Here is a 20,750-nt window from a genome sequence, read left to right on the forward strand (position 1 = left end):
CCAGTGGCCTACGGGCCTTGCAATGAAGACCGCCGCTGTAGAGCAACAGCTGTGATTTTACATTGAGGCGCTCGAGCCAGACAATCAGGTCGATAGTAGGGGAGTGTGTTTGCTGTGATGCCGCACTGAGCAGTCCACAGGGGGAGGGGGATGCAGGACCCCACGACGCATTCAAACTAAACCTTAACTATTACATCTGACACCGTGAAAGTCGAAGCCCGGAGCCCCCCCCCCCCCCCCCCCAAGCGCGGGGCCCGGGGCGGTCGCACCGATTCGCCATACCCTAGGGACGGCTCTGCATGCCTCCTTCGTGTTTGTGAATCGGGCATTGAGTCCTTTATATATTTATGTTTCATGCTAGCTCGGGTTGACATGCGTTAATTCACTCCTGGGATTAAGGCTACCACACTCCGAGTCGGTGTTGCTTGACCATCCTTTACCACGATGGTCAGCGCGGGTTTGGTGAAGGGGAGGGGGGCAGGACCGGTTCAAACATCCCTCGTCACTGATGTCACAGCTGCGGTAGGGATTTAACCTCGGTCGCCGGGTTCATATCGCAGGGTCCAAACCGTTGTGCCACCACTCTCCCCAACGGCACATAGTCACACTGTGATGCAGCGTACAGTTTGCGTGTGTACATAATTGTGTTCACGTCGACATAATGAGCCCACGAAACACGCACGTGTGTGATTGTATACAGCTACAGGCTATACTGTCCGTAGTCATTGGGTGGAGCGGTGGCGCAGTGGTTAGGGCACCGCGTTACGAACCCAGCCATCCGAGCTCGATTACCGGCCACGGCTGCTATCGGTGGCGAGTTCACGATCCGCTCCTGGGTCCCCCCCCTGCACCCCATTCGCCAACCCCGCCGTACTGACCAGTGTGAGGAAGTATGGTCAAACGTACTCCCACGGCCCGCAACGGCCTGAAGGTCGTCATCCAGAAGTGGATTCACCTTAAAGTCTGAACATAATGATCATCATCAACAGCAGCAGCAGTCCAGTTCAGTTCATTTATTAGGCCAGCACCACGCCCGGCCGCCTTTGTCTCCCTCGCGGCGATGTTTACACATCGCACCGTGTACTCAATTGAGGCTGAGTCGACCTAGGGGAGGAGCAAGAGCCGGTTCAGATGATCGTCAAAGCTGTTGGCCGCGAGCGGGAATCGAACTCGGTGAGCCGGGTTCGCAGCGCAGTGAGCTTCCCAGGCACACACACTCACACACACTCACACACACGCGCGCACACTCACACACACACGCGCACACACTCACACACACTCACACGCGCGCGCACACACTCACACACACACGCACACTCACACACACACGCGCACACACTCACACACACTCACACGCGCGCGCACACACTCACACACACTCACACACACACACGCGCGCACACATTCACACACACTCACATGCGCGCGCACACACTCACACACACGCGCGCACATACTCACACACACAAGCACACACACTCTCACACACGCACGCGCACACACACTCACACACTCACACACACACGCGCACACACTCACACACACACGCACACTCACACACGCGCGCGCGCACGCACACTCACACACGCGCGCACACACACACGCACACACACACACGCGCACACACTCACATACACACGCGCACACACACACACTCACACACACGCGCGCACGCTCACACACAAACACACGCGCACACTACACACACACGCGCGCACACACTCACACACACACGCGCGCACTCACACACGCACGCACACTCAAACACACACGCGCACACACATGCACACACACTCATACGCGCGCACACACTCACACACACGCGCGCAGACACTCACACACACGCGCACACACACACGCGCACACACTCACACACACGCGCACACACTCACACACACACGCGCGCACACACACGCGCGCAAACACGCGCGCGCACACTTACACACACACTCACACACACGCGCACACACACACGCACACACACACGCGCACACACTCACATACACACGCGCACACACACACACTCACACACACGCGCGCACGCTCACACACACACACACGCGCACACTACACACACACACGCGCGCACACACTCACACACACACGCGCGCACTCACGCACGCACACTCAAACACACACGCGCACACACTCACACACACACACATGCACACACACTCATACGCGCGCACACACTCACACACACGCGCGCAGACACTCACACACACGGGCACACACACACGCGCACACACTCACACACACGCGCACACACTCACACACACACGCGCGCACACACACGCGCGCAAACACGCGCGCGCACACTTACACACACACTCACACACATGCGCACACACTCACACACACGCGCACACACTCACACACACACGCGGACACACATTCACACACACTCACACGCGCGCACACACTCACCCATTCACACGCGCGCACACACTCACGTGCGCACACTCACACACACACACGCGCGCACACTCACCCACACACGCGCGCGCACACTCACACGCGAGCACACACACTCACACACACGCGCGCAAATACACACGCGCGCACACTTACTCACACACACGCACACACTCACACACACACATGCGCGCACACACTCACCCACACACACGCGCGCAAAAACACACACGCGCACACTTACTCACACACACGCACACACTCACACGCGCGCGAAAAAAAACACACGCTCACACACACGCAAGCTCACACAAACGCACGCGCACACTCACTCACGCACACGCGCGAGCACTCACACACGCACACGTGTTGCACAGTCTCATCCTCCTTACGAGCGCTCCGCCAACGTGGGCGAGGGGTGGGATCTATTGCGCGTGGTTAGGAGAGCGAGCGCTGGGTGGTGGTGGTGGGGGCTAGGGTGGTGGGGGTGGGGGCTAGAGTGGTGGGGGGGGGGTAGAATGCTGAGGGGTGGGGGTGATCGTCGAAGTAGAGAGGGGGGGGGAAGTGGTGGTTAGGGGAGAAAAATAATGAGCGGGCAGCAAACAGAGCGAGTGGAGGTGGTGGCTTTGGTGGCTTATTCTGGGTCAGCAGCGAGGGGGCGAGATTGCCACACAGAGCGCGCTCTGCTCGTGGTGTCTAACCGTGACTATGTAGCGGAGCAGCAGCAGCAGCCCCCCACCCCCCCAACAGCCTGACGCCGACTGGACCCTCGCACATCGCCGCCGACTCCTCTCGCCCTCTCCTCCTCCTCCTCCCTACTCCTCCTCCCCTTTGTCGTTCGCTCTAAGGTCTGGGATTCAGGATGAAGACGGCGCGGAGGCAGAGGGCGAAGCGCGTGTTCGCGTGGCCGTTCGTCGCGGTCACGGGACCTTAGGGGGAAAAACAACGGCGGCGTTCGAGAGCCGAGTGAAGGAAAGCTAAGAGGGGAGGAAGGAAGGAAGCTGAATAAGACGATTATTGATTGCCACCGAGGTAGCACGCGTTGAGTGCCCGTCGCGTGATAGCGGGTACGGGACCATGAGTGCGTCTCTTTGCCCGTCACACTACGCAGGCTTGCGAGCTTATAGCTATTCGTGAGAAGAAGGCGTGTAAGGCAAGGCAATTAGCAGCGACATTATTTATATCTATCAAATTATACACTGTATACGTGAGTAATAAAAGGGAGGTAATTTATAGAATCCGGACTGCTTGTGCGCAGAAGTCAGTGTGTTGGGTTGGTTGGGGTGTTTTTTTGTTTGTTTGACAAGTGTCAAACGCTGCAGGGCAGACACGGTGGGGCACGATGTGTGCTCCACTCTTGTAGGTGAACTTGGGAGACTCCACCGCGTGCCTGTCTGTTGCCGCGCACGCAGAAGCCACGACCCGTCCCAAGAGATCGGGACAGCGACGGGAGAGAGAGAGAGAGGGGAGAGAGAGGGGAGAGAGGGGAGCGGGGCTGAGCGGACGAGTGACGCGCGAAGAAAGAGAGAGAGGGCGAGCAGGGACACAGGAGCGACGAGTGGACGGAGTGAGAGATACGCGAGCGGTATTTATATAAAAGGAGAGAAGAGCACGCCGGCTCGGCAGAACGAGAGGCGGGAGGGAGATCGGGGCTTTGAGAAACAAGCAACAAGATCGACACCCACCGGGGGGGGGGGAAGCCCACACCATTGACACACAAGGACATCCGGAGCACAAAGTGTGACGAGCCACTTGAACCGAGACAACGTAGGAATATAACCGACAAGACATCAGATATAAGAGAGGTACCAGAGTCGCATTGGTGACGAGCCCTAGAGAGGACACACACACGCGCACCAGCCTCAACAGCATCGACTGCATAGCAGCGTGTGCGACGCAGGTGTCGTGGTCACAGCCATGATCTCTCCCGCCACACTCTTGGCTCTGTTGGGCAGCATCGCCCTCTCATGGCACCAGGGTCCGCGCGGAGCGAGCGCGGACACGGTCCGATCCAGCTTCATCCACCGTCAGCTGCGCTCTCACGAGAGGAGGGAGCTGCAGAGGGAGATCCTCTCCATCCTGGGGCTGCCTCATCGACCCCGACCCCCGGCTCCCACCGGCAGGCAGAGCGCGGCTCCACGCTTCATGCTGGACTTGTACAACTCCATGCCTGCAGAGGCTGGCGGTGGTGGTGGTGGCACCGTGGGTTCTGCTCAATATCATTATCAGTATCAGAACCAGCAGCAGCAGCAGCAGGGATCGTCACCACCATCATCCGTGCTCATCGGCCGTGGACCACCACCTCTGCTGGGAGCGTCACATCTGACGAGTATCCAGGAGAGCAACTTTCTGAGCGACGCTGACATGGTCATGAGCTTCGTCAACATGGGTGAGTGAGCTGCATTACCTGTGTGTTCGTGGATGTAACTGATGCTGTGTGCGTGACACTCGCTCGCTCTGTATGGGATGCTGAAGTTGACTGTGTAAGGTGATATCACCAACGGAGGGCTGTGTCCACGTTCTGAAAGTTAGGCTATCGAAGCATCTCAATTCCTATTTCGACTCTTTACCATTTAACACCGCCAGATACACAGAGGCGTACTTTGGAAATACAAAACATTCGACAGTTTTGGTTCCGATAATAATTCATTTTGGAGGATGGGGGTGGGGAAGTGCACATTCTGAAAACGTTTATTTTTTTGAGAATGTTTTTTTTGTTAGACATTAACTCTACAGAATTTGTCGCCAAATTCAACTCCCCGAGCCCTTCTAGAACATCACAGACTTGGCGTCAATCGCCATACAAGTCACGGTCGCCTCGTGAGTTTTTTTGTTTGTTACATGCGAGATTTGTGCCGTGCTTCCACAAGCGTTGATGTGTCCCCGTGCCCTGAAATGTGACTCAAGATGAACATTTTGTCGTCTTACATGTTTTGAGTTCCCGGGCAGTGGCGGAATTTCCACATTACTATGACCGGGTCTTGTATCTTAAAAAAAACAATGTTGGCTACCCACTAAAATGGTGAAGCCTCCTAAGGGTGTACTTACTTTAACGACCCGCTGTGGGATAGTGATGATGACGATGGTGCTGGTGGATTGAGTCAACGTGGAAACATTTAATCAATCACGTGAGATTCGAATCGATTCATTAATTTGCAAAAGAAGAAACAAATAAATCTAGGGATGTAAACGTCACTCTGAATCAATGCGCCTGATCTCGGAAGCGTACGTTGGGAAGAGCCTTCGTGTCCAACACATTAACGGATGAACCACCGGCGGTGCATACCAGGTGTTGGAGGCGTTTGTCTGTGAGCCCTGCAAGGTGCCGGTAGGTGACAGTATAGTAATGGGGCCGTGGTTCGCAGAGAGATGTGTTTAACTTAGTGGATTAAGTTTGTAAGATGAATCCATCTGTGCGGAGCTCTGAGTGTCATTGCCTCGTGTCTGTGGTGGGTTTCGGTCCGGGTACTCCAGTTTCTTTCCCCTACGACAAACAACCAATTTATCAGTAAGGGAATTGACTCAAAATTCCAATGCAGACATGACTCTCTTATAGACGAGATTTAAAACTCAGTGAGATATATCCCTGGGAAAATCATGGCCATTATGTTCCACGAGGAAGAGTTTATTTTATTACTTGTTTGCAAATCTTGACTTAAAGCTTTCGTGACTGCAGGAATTCATATTCTTTGGCTCTTTCGGTAAAGCCACGTAGATAGAAAAAAAAGAGAATCAAAACGAAACGTCGTGATATTTTATTATTTTTATTCTCTTTTTTCTATCTACGTGGCTTTACCGAAAGACCCAAAGAATGCTTTTTTTGCAGTTTACTTTATTCGTGTAAAAAAACACATCAGCACATAATGATTTAACTGTGCAATACCGCAGAGGCGTTAACACCTTTGACAACGGTTTATACAATGTGCTTGCATACCAAACATTGCGTGTGATACAAACACACAACCAGCCCGTCCAGTGTCCCTTGTAGATCATCCACACGTGTGCAACATGCGCTGTTGCATCTTCGCAGGGTCGTGAGAGGTGGCGTCGGCTTGGGGAGGCGTCCATATAGCAGTGGCTTGATCACGGCTGTTGATGACAATGATGATGATGATACAATGTATACCATAGCACGTACTACGCACGGTATATGTTTACTTGTTTATCCAGGTAAGACACACTAAGCTCGAGTGTTCATTGGCAAGAGAGTCCTGCTAAATTGTGAAAAAATTTTTAAAGATGTTTTCAGCCAATTCATGATGAGCGGCGTATATTATACACGTGGGAGGAAACCACATTAGCCGGAGATAACCCCACGTGCGCAAGGGAGCAACACTCAATCCCCGCACAGATGGAAACAGATGGCGATCAATCAACTTGCTGCACTGCCTTCTACTGGCAAGCCGGGGAAGGGAGTTTCACGACATTTGCGCGGTTATCCATCAACGCTCGCTGATGCCTCCACATTGCTGGATTACTTGCCACGTGCAAAGCCACCATCGCCCGTATACTATACACGTGGACTACTGTTGTGTGCTAGACCGTCTTCACGGGTCAGCCACGCATTCCACGAGTGTGACATTGATTACGTTGGCTTCATCGTGCATTACAACAACAAAAATGAAGTTATTTCAAATATTGTTTCCTCCTGCCCCTGCGCTGTTACCACGCTTGGCGCGTGTGATGCAGAACATGCGGTGGCTATGGCTCACGCAACAGGTTTATGAACGTGCGAATTGTGTAAAGAAAATGCAGCTGGCTCTGTCCATAACATCATAAATTGCAGCGGCCCTAATTTGTTGCTTCGAACGGAGTCTCGCGGTGTTGCAAGCAGGTGATGGTTGATTGACACTGCCGCACGATGCACGCGCGCGCGTGATGATTCACGAGGAGTGTAAGTGCGGAGCATGTGCACCGATGGTGTCCGTCTGTCCACTCCACTGCTGGGTGAGAGGTGGGGCTCGCCACGCCGTGCGGATCTATTTGACGCTACGTCACGACGATGGTCAGCGGTGGGATGACGTAGATGCGAGTGCATAGAAGTACAGTACAACGATGAGTTAGCTTGCACTGCGGTCTGCTGCCCACCGGGTGTATAGATATATACTATGTAGGCAGAATATTTACTGTGTATGCCATAGCCATCATCTAAACACCGTTTGTTTGCAATTTTTTTTTTACTATTTTGCAAAGACAGATTGGACAACGACGGAGTAATTTTCAGTCCATAAAACATATTTACGTAAATTTACCATTTTGTAGTTTGCGCCGTGACTTTACTAATTCGGGTGTTGATCACGGAATTCACCAATGAGAAAACCCCAACCCCCGATTCGTTCTGTTGTCTGTCGTGTTGTGCAAAACACAAGCGATCGTAATATGAGAATAGGGTTTATCCTTGCTGGCATTAGAACAGATGTTAAGATGTTAAAACACGAAACTGAAACCTTCTTGCAAGGAATCGTGTCTGCATTAACCACATGTACTTGTGGTGAACATGCAAACAAAAAAAACTTGCTCTGACAGTATTGTGCATTGTCTTTGAAACTGATGGTCTACACCAGAGACAGCTTTCTTTTGAGCCTCGTCTCAAACAGTATTAGACCAGAAGACGCCGAAAGGCGCCCAGCACAAGGACAATGCCACGATCAGGACATTGAGAGCTCGTGGTGAGCAGCTACATCATGGGACCTCCCTTGCCACTATCAACCTTTTGGTTTCACTTTGGTGTGTTAACATCTTAACAACCGTTTTTTTAATCGCCAAAAAAGTTAAAACACAATATTCTTATATTTGTATATACTGACAAGTGGAGGTCCCACGAACAAGCGATCGTGTTCGCATTTTGTTTGTGCTGTTCGCAGTCTGCGTCGAACAATGCGCGTGCGCGCGTGCGTGCGTGCGTAGGGGTGGTGGTGGTGGTGGGGGGCTCATTGTCCCGGGGCTCGTTTCCTCTTTCTGCTCGTTAAAACCGATCTGCCCCATTCGTGTAGGTTTAATGCGGGGGCCTCTGTTGGTTATATCGTGTGTCTACGGCGGGGAGATTGGTTTACACCGGGCTCTCTGCATGAGCCTCGATGGAAGAGGACGTCACGCACAGGCGAAGGTGGAGCGGTGGCGCGGTAGTTAGTGGAGCGCGCTGTGAAACTGCGGCTACTGAAACTGGCCATCCTTGAGTTTGATTACCCGGCTGCAGCTAGCGGCGTGGTGAAGTATGGTCAAACAACGCGGTGTGGTGGGGGAGATTCTTCGTCCAGCATACGTATTGACAAATGGTTGTAGATTCATTTTTATTGTTCTCGTTAGGGAAACGTTGAATTCTAAGAGTGAATTTGCTAAGGCTAATGAGTCGTGCTGGCACGGATCCACAGTGTGGAGTCCAGGCAGAGAGCGGATTAATTAATGAGCGTGTTTCGATTAAATGGAAAATAAATCACGTCGAATATCACCCAAACAATATGAAAATGCGTTTGTTATTTTGTCAATGTTCACATTTATTTTTCGCGGTGTCACTCCAAGCATGACGCCGCTTCTTTGTGGACTTTTCAGGCTTTTGCTCCGCGTTGGGAATCTCTATCAGAATCTTTACTTCGACTCGAGGAATCCGAGTCGAAAGTTAGTAACACAGTGGAACAGAGGACACAATGCAGGTTAGGGGCATCGTTAAGAAAAGTGGCTTCGGGCAGAACACACGGCGAGAGGGACCGTCCATAAATGACGTCACGCACTTGGGCAGGGGGGGGGGTCAGACATTTGTGACGATGTGTGACGAGGGGGGTGGGGGTTGAGAAATGTGACGTCACATCAAAATGTGCAACTTTAAATAAATATAGACAACACGTTCTACTTAATTAAATAGACTTTTTAATACATGTTTTCTCCTACAACATCAAAGTGCAGCGCCACATTAAATACGCACTACAATGACAATAGTTTAAAGCGATTTGCAGCATGTTATATATTTTTGGGGGGGGGGCAGAGCTTTGTGACGTCATTTGAGGGGGGGGCTGACTTTTTGTGACGCCGTGTGACGAGGGGGGGGGGGGAGGTCAAAAATCGTCCAAAATCGCGTGACGTCATTTATGGACGGCCCCAGAAGGGATGACGGCCATTTGTCTTCGGCTGATAACGGACTGGCGACTTATAGAGGAAAGCATCACCGTGGAGATGGAGCAATGAAATCAGTTTCAATTGCAGGAGATTCTGCACCACGAGGCCCACATGGGATGGCAGCAACCGGGAAGTCCATCCAGCAGCGAATTGATCTCAGCTGATCACGATGTTGATGACGCAGTGGTACTCCACCCCGATGACGAACGTGTTGGTAATATCCATACGATATTTGGCGATTACATTACACGCGTTAAACTTCATAGCCGCGTGAGATCCAATTGAGGCTAAAACGTCTCTCTTTTGAGAGGCAGGCCTGGGGGGGGGGGTGGCCAAGAAAAGCACGGCATGAAGAAGAATAAAAAAAACACCAACGCAGAGAAATTAACAACAATTCAACGTCATGGATGACGGGGGCATTCACTTCGGTCAATATAGTTTCGGCAAAAAAACTTTGCGTGACAAGGATTTTCGTCCGTATAATAAGTCCACCAGTTTAGTTCGAGAGAGCTGGTCCCGCTTATTTAACGAAGTGCACAGTTCTATCACGTGGTCCAGCGGCTGTTCCCTGTTTCGTCCTGCGACGGGTCGTGTTGACTCATTCAGGTGAAATATCCGCAAACGTCCATTCGTTTGAAGTGTACATTATTCAGGTCACATTTTCGTGCCATGGGGATGTTATATTTTGATGGAATCGGCTCAAATTAAGGGGAATCCATTTTTATGGCTCTCACATCACGCCAATGTTTCCAAACAGCTGGGTAGTTTGCGTTAAGGACACACCCTGCCCTTCATTTTGGCCGGAGCAGTGTGAAATACTTTTCCGGGAAAACATTTGACCTGAAATGTTTTAGTTTTCTTTGTTTTCTACTAACCTGTTCAATTGGCTATGAGAATATCGGGTACAATAATATATTATTATTATTATCATGGATAAGCTCAGCTTGTACCTCTAGTGGTAGTACCTTGTGCTAATAATCGCAACTACAAAGGGGACGAACAGCGTTCTTGAACGCATCGAGTGAGAAATTAAGTTGCTGATGTGGCAGAGCAGGCAGAGTCGAGGAATTCTAAATTTCGAAATGTCTCCCCCCCCGCTTGACAGAGTGCGGCTTGGCATCCGCGTGGTGGGTGCACTTGCCGCTGGGTTAGTTTACACGGAGTGGACGTTGTTTCACTCCACACAGCCACCTCTTCTTAATCTCCACAGAAGAATTGCCCAAGCTCACAAGGGAGTGCGTCTGTGTCGAATATCCCTCGCGGCATGCTGCGGTGGCTGCTGAAACGACGCCTCGAGTTTTTGGGATTTGACTTCGGCCCCCAGGCTCACGACACGGGGATCGAATTGCGCGTGAGAGAATCGACGTTCGTCACTCGGATACATGTTGAATGTGATGCACTCACGTTGGCCAACCGCAGTGTAAGAATTAATCAACGAGTCTTGAAATGTGTGGTGAGTGATCATGATTTGGAAATGTGTCGCATCGCAAGAGGGTGGCGAAGAATCTCACTGCTCGCTGTAGCTTTAGACTTAATTCTGACTTTTAAAAATTGTGTGTAGCGTTGTTCATGCAAAATGCATTTTACATTTGTTGGGGAACTACAGATAAGCTGGTTTGGCATCCAGGTGGTAATTCTGCGTTAATAAACACATTCCTGCGGAGGGAGCTGGTAGGAACGTTGGGTTGCTCGGTCAATGGCCAGGGTCAACGGCGGCGTGGCGTATTCTGCAAATAATGCCGACTGTGAGGGCGGGCACAAGTCGGCGTGAGTAAGTTAAACGTTGAGTTTTATAAGGGCACCACGGGGTGACCAACCCCTCCCCACCCAGCCCCTCCCCACCCTCCCCACCCAGCCCCTACCCACCCTCCCCACCCAGCCCTTCCCCACCCTCCCCTCCCCACCTAGTCCCACCCTTCCCACCCAGCTTCTCCCCACCCTCCCCTCCCCACCCAGCCCCTCCCTCGACGATGGACGGACGGACACAATAATCCCCTGTGGGCTGGTGATCCATCAACCCTCACTACCTCCACAGCCCTGGATTATAGGCCGTGTGCAAACCATGAAAAAATATGTTAATTAAATACACAAATTTACTTTCTATGTACATATTTAACCACGTTGAACTAGCCTTCACATTCATAATTTGTGTACCTCCAGGGGTTATTGCCTGGTTCAAGGGCATTGATTCTCAAGTGCTTGCGTGAAATGCTTAACAAACTTTCAGACCAGCTGGAAAGACACCTCCCTGGATAACAAGTCGAGTTGCAAGGCATATTTGCTCAGCACAGATTAACCTTTACCGACCCAGGTAACACTGCCTTATAACACAAACGAGTGTATATATATAATGTTTTGTGAAATTGTCGTTTTTCAAAGTAACGAAAAGTTAGACGTTTTTCCCTTCTGTTTTAAGTCAGTGTGAAAGACTAACACCGATTTTTTTTTCTTCCGACAATGCAGCTACAGTCCTTTATTCCTAAATTAAAGTTTCAACTCGACTACAGTAACGTTCTTCATATGAACGTTACTGTAGCCGCTTTACAAAAGCTGACCTTTTTATTTCAACTCCAGGCCTATTACGTGCAACAGTATCTATATGTGAGTTGAGCAGGGGGTTGCTTTGGAGAGATTCAGGTTAAAATAAATCAAACGTCTGCAGCACGCGAGTCTTATCGGATCTTTCATGTCGTGATCGTTTACTGGGTGTTCACACGACGCTGAGTCGACCTTGGTTTCAGCTGTTTATGAATAACTCTAATGACGTGTGTATGTGCATTTAACTTCTATCGCACCGTATGTAGCCAACTGCACTCACTCACCCACTCACTCACTATCTCACTCACTCACCACCCTGCAGGTCACAATAACACACTCACTCACTCACTATCTTACTCACTCACTCACCACACTGGAGGTCACAATAACACACTCACTCATCCACTCACCCACTCACTCACTATCTCACTAACTCACCACACTGCAAGTGACATCAATACGCTCACTCACCCATTCACTCAACCACTCACTCACTCACCACACTGCAGGTCACAATAACACACTCACTCATCCACTCACCCACTCACTCACTATCTCACTCACTCACCACACTGCAGATCACAACAATACACCCACTCACCCATTCACTCAGCCACTCACTCACTCTCTCACTCACTCACCACACAGCAGGTCACATCAATACACCCACTCACCCATTCACTCAGCCACTCACTCACTCACCACCCTGCAGATCACAACAATACACCCACTCACCCACTCACTCACTATCTCACTCACTCACCACACTGCAGGTCACAATAACACACTCACTCATCCACTCACCCACTCACACACTATCTCACTCACTCACCACACTGCAGGTCACAATAACACACTCACTCATCTACTCACCCACTCTCTCAAAATTTCACTCACTCACCACCCTGCAGGTCACAATAACACACTCACACATTCACTCACCCACTCACTCACTATCTCACTCACTCACTCACCACACTGCAGGTCACAATAACACACTCACTCATCCACTCACCCACTCACTCACTATCTCACTAACTCACCACACTGCAGGTGACATCAATACGCTCACTCACCCATACACTCAACCACTCACTCTCTCACTCACTCACCACACTGCAGATCACAACAATACACCCACTCACCCATTCACTCAGCCACTCACTCACTCTCTCACTCACTCACCACACAGCAGGTCACATCAATACACCCACTCACCCATTCACTCAGCCACTCACTCACTCACCACCCTGCAGATCACAACAATACACCCACTCACCCACTCACTCACTATCTCACTCACTCACCACACTGCAGGTCACAATAACACACTCACTCATCCACTCACCCACTCACACACTATCTCACTCACTCATCACACTGTAGATCACAACAATACACTCACTCACCCATTCACTCAGCCACTCTCTCACTCACTCACCACACTGCAGATCACAACAATACATCAATATGCTCACTCACCCATTCACTCAGCCACTCACTCACTCTCTCACTCACTCCCCACACTGCAGATCACAACAATACACCCACTCACCCATTCACTCAGCCACTCACTCACTCACTCACCACACTGCAGATCACATCAATACGCTCACTCACCCATTCACTCAGCCACTCACTCACTCTCTCTCACTCACTCACCACACTGCAGATCACATCAATACGCTCACTCACCCATTCACTCAGCCACTCACGATGTATATTCATCTCACCCACCCACCGCACTGCAGGTTACAATGCTTCTCTCTCTGCCTCTTCGCTCGCACCGCTCCCCTTTCGAATTCCCTCCAATCGTCCGTTTTTCCCCAAGCGCTTGCAACTTGTCCCAATGCAAGAAACGCACAAACTCGTATCTACAACAACCTTAACACCCCTCTTAGTCAGTGCCCGCTTCGAGTCTTTGGGCCAGTGTCGAGCAACAACAACGACAACAACGACGACAACAACAAAATCCTGAACTCAGCACGCCAGCCCGTTGGGGTCACGCATCTCACGCGCGCGTCCATACGACCTTCGTAAATCCATCGCACGCCGCCGTCCGTCGCTCGGCATCCGCGTGCGCGTGCACGTGTCACGGGCCCTACTTGTGTATACGTTCGCGCGCGAGATTGAAACATCTGTACACGCAACATGTGCGCCGTGTTAGTGTTGGGGGGAGAATTTGATGCGGCTGTCAGCTCGACGCTGTGCGGTCTTAACTTGCGTCGCGGTGTCTATGAGACGTTAACTCCCTCGCCTGGTATGCAGGAGGGCGTGGGTTCGATCCTGACCCTGACGCCTGTTGGGTATTTGGAGTTTGCGTGTTCTCTCTCTCTCCGTGGTCGCGTGGGGTGGGGGGGGTTTCTCCGTGTCCTTCGTTTTTTTCCCCCTCCACATTTATAATGAATGCGCGTTTTAGGCTATTTGGCTGCTGCTATTAATTTCCAGGCGGCAAGAAGCCGCTTCGTTGAGCTATCACCACGTGTGTGGCCGAGTCGCTCCTGAAAAAGAGCAATGTTGCTCAGTGGGCCTTAGCTGGTAAAATAAAATAAAAAGTTTAGTTTTAGTTAGCGCTACCGAGCTCTGACGAAGGCATCGTTGAAGCACGGCTCCCCTCGTCCCCCGGGACGTTTTCTTTATTAAACAATTCCCCCTCCTCTGGGTTTTCACTGCTGCTGTGCTATTGCAGGTTAATAACTTAATGCGACACATCCCACGCTCGTTCTGAAGTGCGCTCACACGAAGTCAAATCCAATTATTCAAGCGCCTTCTCGAGTGATTCTCCCCCCCTCCCTACCCCCCTTTGCTCGAATTAGCGTGGAACCGCTGCTGCTGTGCTTTCGATGGCCCTGAGCGAGCGGTCGAAAGAAATCCCCAACACCGTGGCCGGGGCTATTCAGACCGTAGGAAAATCATCACCGTTGGCTTCATGCCAACAGTGGCTTCACGGACCCTGAATAGTTGATGGGCTAAGTTGACCCCTGACTGGGATTTAAGTGATATCACCATGTTCAGAGAGCGAGACAAGCTGTCAAAACCACAGCCCCACGGGGCCAGAGCTAGAAAAACCATCACAGTGGAGAAATGCACTGTGATGATGGTTACAAACTGAGCAATCATTGGAAGGACGTTATTAAACAGGTATTAACCAGGTAAAGTATTAACTGACTGTGATGTTTCCATCCTACCTGCCTATGTCAGTTGTTATTTCCGACTCTCTGTGTGTCTTTCTCTCTCTCTCTGTGCATCTCTCTCCGATCTCTACTCCAGTTACCCAGGTGCTGCTGCGGGGTCCACTTTCTGCCCCCCCTTCTCTCCCCCCCCCCGCGCTACGGCCGAGGCCTACAGTATATAACCTCGTGCCAGGGCAGATCTCACGCCTACTTCAGCAGTTTCCTTGCTCTGGTTGTCCCACCTGATGACGATTGCTTGTGTTGCGATCGAAACGTCGTGAACTATTATTCTTTCTACCGACGTGACTTTACCGAAAGAACCAAAGAGTATGGATTCCTGCAGTCACGAAAGCTTCAAATCAAGATTAAATCCAGAATTACGCAATTAAAATTTCACGCGCAATGATTTTAAGGCCGCTGGTTATGTCGGTTCTGGGCAACCCGCGTTCAGCGGAGTCCCTCGCTAGGTACTCATTTGAAGCTGAGTCGACCTAGAGAAGGCCCGGGACTTGTTCAGATATTCGTCATTGATGGTGCGCCGTGAGCGGGATTCTAACTCGTGAGGTCGGGTTTGTGGCGCAGTGCGCTAACCACCACGCCACCGCTCCCCACACACGCGGGGTGAGAGGCCAGCACCACACTCGACCGTACTCATTTGAGGCTGAACAGATCTAGGGGAGGCCCCAGGACTGGTTCAGATATTCACCACTGTTGTTAGTTGTGAGCAGGAATCGAAATCGGGTTTCCGGGATGAAAGCGCAGGGTGCAAACCGCGACACTACCGCTCCCAACAATGGAGAGTGCCAGCCCGTCCACCAACAACTGCATGAAAACGATTAAACAACAAATGGATTTTCACTTATTATGGCTAAACTCCAGATCTGTGAATCCAATAATACATATCAGTTTTACTGCCATGTGATTTAACATTTAACTGTGTAGGGCATGTGGAAACTGCATTGCCCTAATACGCAAAAAGCAATCTCAGAAGTCGTTCTAGCGATGTCTGCTTCTGCAGGCTACTTCTCTGACACGGGTTGGGGGATGGTGGGGCTGGTGGTTGTGGATGCACTGCCCCGCAAAGAGTTGTGAACGTGACATTTCTCCTCGTGACATTTCGCCGATAGTGCAGTTTGTATTAAAACTCGGGTTTGGTGGGGGGTGGGGGGGGAAGAAAAACGCGCAGAAGCATTTAATACAGACGCGTGTATTCTGTGCAGTCCCCTGTGGTCTCAGGGTTTCCTCTCTCGAACGCAACGCGTAGCGCACATGTGCTCGAGATTTAACCTCTTCAACGCATCCAAATCACGATCTTGAGAAGGGATTTCTGGGCAAAAGATTTGCTTCCTTTGTCGATCCGTCGCTTCGTTGGCCTTGGCGGGCACGGGTAGACAGGGAAGGTAGCCGCGCCACGCGGCGTGGACGTAAAAACGACGTTTCGGGGGAGCGGTGCGAAGGAAGGAGAGAGGGGGGGGGGGTGATGAGGGGGGGGGGGCGTGGGGAGGGGTGATCTGCCCCCTGTCCCTCGCACTGCTCTTCATACTCACGCACTGACCGCCGGAATGCGAGCGGCCTCTGCTGTCTACTCCACGTCCGCCTCCACAGAGGGGCTGACCAGATGTTGGAACACGCATGCACCCCTAGCCCGTACCCCCCCCCCCAACCCAACACAACTCCCTCGGCTCCCTTTTCTTCTCAAACTTCCCACTGGGGTAACACCACCACGTTGGCGTACACCGCCATCTGCCCCCCCCTCCCTCCCTCTTCTCCCTTGTTGCCCCCCTCTCCACCGCCCCCCCCCTCTCCACCGCCCCCCCCTCTCCACCGCCCCCCCCCCTCTCCACCGCCCCCCCTCTCCACCGCCCCCCCCTCTCCACCGCCCCCCCCCTCTCCACCACTCCACCACCACTCTCATCATCGACGTCCCCGCTCCTCTCTCCCACTCCAAGCCCCCCCTCCCCCCCGCCCGCCTCGTCCCGTCTCAGGGTCTCTCACTCCCCCACCGTTACATGTCAAATTACACCAACAGATGTTTAGCGCAGGGGGAGGGAACACAAAAAAATCATCAGCTGCGCGGGATGGGGCGGCGGCGGCGGCGGGGGAGGAGGAGGAGGCTCGCGGGAGACGGTGGCGCGTGTTTACCGGGGCAGCGGTCGCAAGAGGCATGTGATGTGGTTTACGGATCGCGAGGCTTTGGTGGGCCCCGTCGAAGCGTCGCGCTACACGGCGTTGATAAAAAAAAACAACAACACAAGCTTCGCAAAGTGCCGCGTAGTGGCTTGCGATGTATGTTTCACAGAATGTTTTTTTTTGTGGTCGGTGTCGTATCATGAAGATGGAAGTGACCATTCGGATCTCTCGATGAGCAGTAAGCTCCTTCACGTTAGAGATCTGCCCACGGAAGCGGATATCCCAGAGCTACCTCTGAGATTCCTTTAATTGGGGCGCCACGGTGGCGAGATGTTAGCTACCTCGCCTGGGTATACAGGAAGTCGTGGGTTTGATCACTACCCTGACGCCTACTGCTATTTTTGGAGTTTCCACGTCTCCCCGTGGTCGCATGGAATTTTCTCCGAGTCCGCCGGTTTGTCCCCTCCGCGTTTAGAAGCACACATTTAGAACATTTGCCTGCTATAAATGTCCACACGATAAGCCACTTCGTTGTCGCTATCGCTTGTGGCCAGGTCGCTTCTGAAAAAGAGCTGCATAACTCAGTGGGTCTTACGTGTTAAAATAACAAATATTGAGTTGGAATTGAACTATTGTCTGCGCGAAGTGGGGCACCATCACTTTCCCACTTGCCCTGCCACGGCGAATGATGCTTGTCGCATACCAGCCAAACAAATGTTTTCAATTTTCAGAGATGGAATTTTTTCCAGATTAGGTGCGTGCTCGGGTTTTGTTGTTGTTGTTGTTATTGTGTGCAGCCATTGTTGACCGGGCAGAGGCCATCAACTCGCCACTGCACTCAAGAACCCCGCAGGGCGGTTTTTTTAAATAAACTCCGTGGCGTATTCATAGGAGCGCGCCATTGTGTACCTCACTCCCTTTGTAGGCTCCAATGTCGCAGACGATCACATTTAAAAAAGACACGTGGCCTCAAATCTATTATGATGGACAACACAGTGAGGTTGGGAAGAGGAGACCATTTAGTACTGGTAGGAACCACCTGGTTCCACCAGCCCACATGAGATTATTGTGTCCGTCCGTCGTGCCTGTAAAAATGGGTGGGGTCGGGCTGGGTAGAGAGGGGAGGGTGGGGAGGGGCTGGGTGGGGATGGTGGGGAGCGGCTGAGTGGGGAGGGTGGGGCTGGGTGGGGAGGGGCTGGTCACCCCGTGGTGCCCTTATAAAACTCAACGTTTAACCTACTCACGCCGACTTGTGCCTGCCCTCACAGTCGGCCATATTTGTGGAATACACCACGCCGCCGTTGACCCTGGCTATTGACCGAGCAACCCAACGTTCCTACCAGCTCCCTCCGCAGGAATTTGTTTCAGATGCTTTTTGGCCCAAATTCTCAAATTTCGATACTGCCCTCAATTCTCAGCTTTTGGAGGACATTATCTCCTTTCAGTGAGAATGATGACGTCTCTACGGGTCATACGAACTTTTCAAAAATATATATTTAAGGTAAATGCAAAGCAGACATCAACTATCCGCACGGACAGTCTGGAAAAAGTTTGAAGCAGGCCGCTTTTATGAATAGAGTGAGGTGTATTGCGTAACGTTACAAAACACAGGCCGGCAGTCGCATGAAGGCTGCAACTGATAAAATCCTAATACTAACAGTGTGTGCGTTACGTCTATCTTTGCCAGTAATAACATGATGTCATTTTCGAATGGGACAAAACTTGACTTGCTGCTCCGGTTTGACACTTCGTGTTTAACTGTTTCTCCAGGTCCTCCGGTTTCTCCCTCCACATTTAGAATCAACACGCGTTTAGAGTATTTTGCTGCTGTAGAAGCCGTCACGATAAACCACTTCGTTGAGCTATGAAATGTGGCCAGGTCGCTTCTGAAAAACAGCTTTATAAGTGGGCCTTATTTGTAAAAAAAAAAGAAAAAGATTTTTTTAAAATAACTTTCTTAAATGTATATACCAATACCTTACCGCATGACCTTGTTTAAAGTGGGGGGCATGCACTGTTGTGGAGGGGGGCGTGGGGGGCATGGCACGAATCGATGTTAAACTCTAAACAAGTATTAAACGTCCGGTGTGAAAGAAGTTCAACTTACCTGCGTGCAACAGAATGGGTAGCGATGCGATCTGCCACCGTCTATCGTTCATTCTGCCCTGGCTCCCATGCCCTTTGTGTCCGAGGTACGGCTGTGATGCCCATCGCAAATGTTGGCATTTTTCCGCCCCCCTCCCACCCCCTTCAACTAATGTGAACAGTTTGTATATCAATAGAGGAGCTGTGGTGGCGGTGGAGGGGAGGGAGCTCAGCCCCCTCCGGACACCGCAAAGTCTACGAGGCAACAACAACAATAATGATCGGGTGCCATGGTGGCGAGATGTGAACTACCTCGCCTGGTATGCAGGAGGTCGTGGGTTCGATCCCGATCCCGACCCTGACGCCTGCTGCTGTATATTTGGAGTTTGCATGTTCTCCCCAGAGTCTCGTGGATTTTTATCCATGTCCTCCAGTTCCCCCCCCCCCCCTCCCTACATTTAGAAACATGCCTTTAGAGTATTTGGCTGCCATAAATGTACACGTGATAAGCCACTTCGTTGGGCTATCATCAGTGGCCAGGTCGCTTATGAAAAAGAGCTATATAGTTCAGTGGGCTTTACCTGGTAGTATAAAAATAGGGAATGGGTAGGCAATATATAGCGCTCTACAGCAAACTATAATTGCGTATAAATGGGTCTTTGAATAGTCGGTGTGCAAAGAGGTGACTTTTGCCTTGATGTCTAAAGTGCATGCTACTGCCGAAACCGAATCTCTGAAACACGCTGTCAGTGATGTTTCACGTGGTGCTCAGTGTGTGGCGTTTAACGCAGGTCTCTAGAATGCATCTTAGTAAGTAAGCAAAACCCAGTTTAACACGTAGGCTTTTTCGCGACCAATATTATCCCATAATAGAGATCGCGTAAATATAAATGAGTCGTTAAACCCGCCACCGCCCCCCCCCCGACACAGCCAATTAGTAAGGTTAATGATGTAAAAAAAACATGATAATTCGTAACTAGTACAGCATACTGGTATATTGGAGAGTAACGAATTGGATGTTATGTTTAGGTGACAAACCGTACTAATTTGGCTGTGTCGGGTGGTGGCGGGTTTAACGACACATTTATATGTACTGTACACACCCAAAAAGATCAACGTCAAGTAAAACTCAGTTTTATATCGCGCCATTCGCACAAGGCCTCGCAGTACTTTACAGCAGATTCCCAGAAAAAATAAAAAAATACCTTTCCCATTAAAACTAAGAGGCAAGCAACACTGGTGTATTCCCATTTGCTTACTTTTCAACAAGACTTAATAATGGGATTTGGCTCCAATACA

General features: G+C 51.1%; 1 protein-coding gene across 1 annotated transcript in view; it reads left to right on the forward strand.

Moving 5' to 3' along the window:
* Positions 1-4,237: 4,237 nt before the first annotated feature.
* LOC144724943 (bone morphogenetic protein 7-like) overlaps positions 4,238-20,750 on the forward strand; it is an 87,711-nt gene continuing 71,198 nt past the window's right edge. The window contains exon 1 of the mRNA XM_078604270.1: positions 4,238-4,804. Within this exon, the coding sequence (XP_078460396.1) occupies positions 4,333-4,804 (472 nt within the window). The 5' untranslated portion in view covers positions 4,238-4,332. The remainder of the gene's footprint in view (positions 4,805-20,750) is intronic.

The sequence above is a fragment of the Lampetra planeri genome, chromosome 22, assembly GCF_965212315.1.
Source record: "Lampetra planeri chromosome 22, kcLamPlan1.2.h2, whole genome shotgun sequence".
NCBI lineage: Eukaryota > Metazoa > Chordata > Hyperoartia > Petromyzontiformes > Petromyzontidae > Lampetra > Lampetra planeri.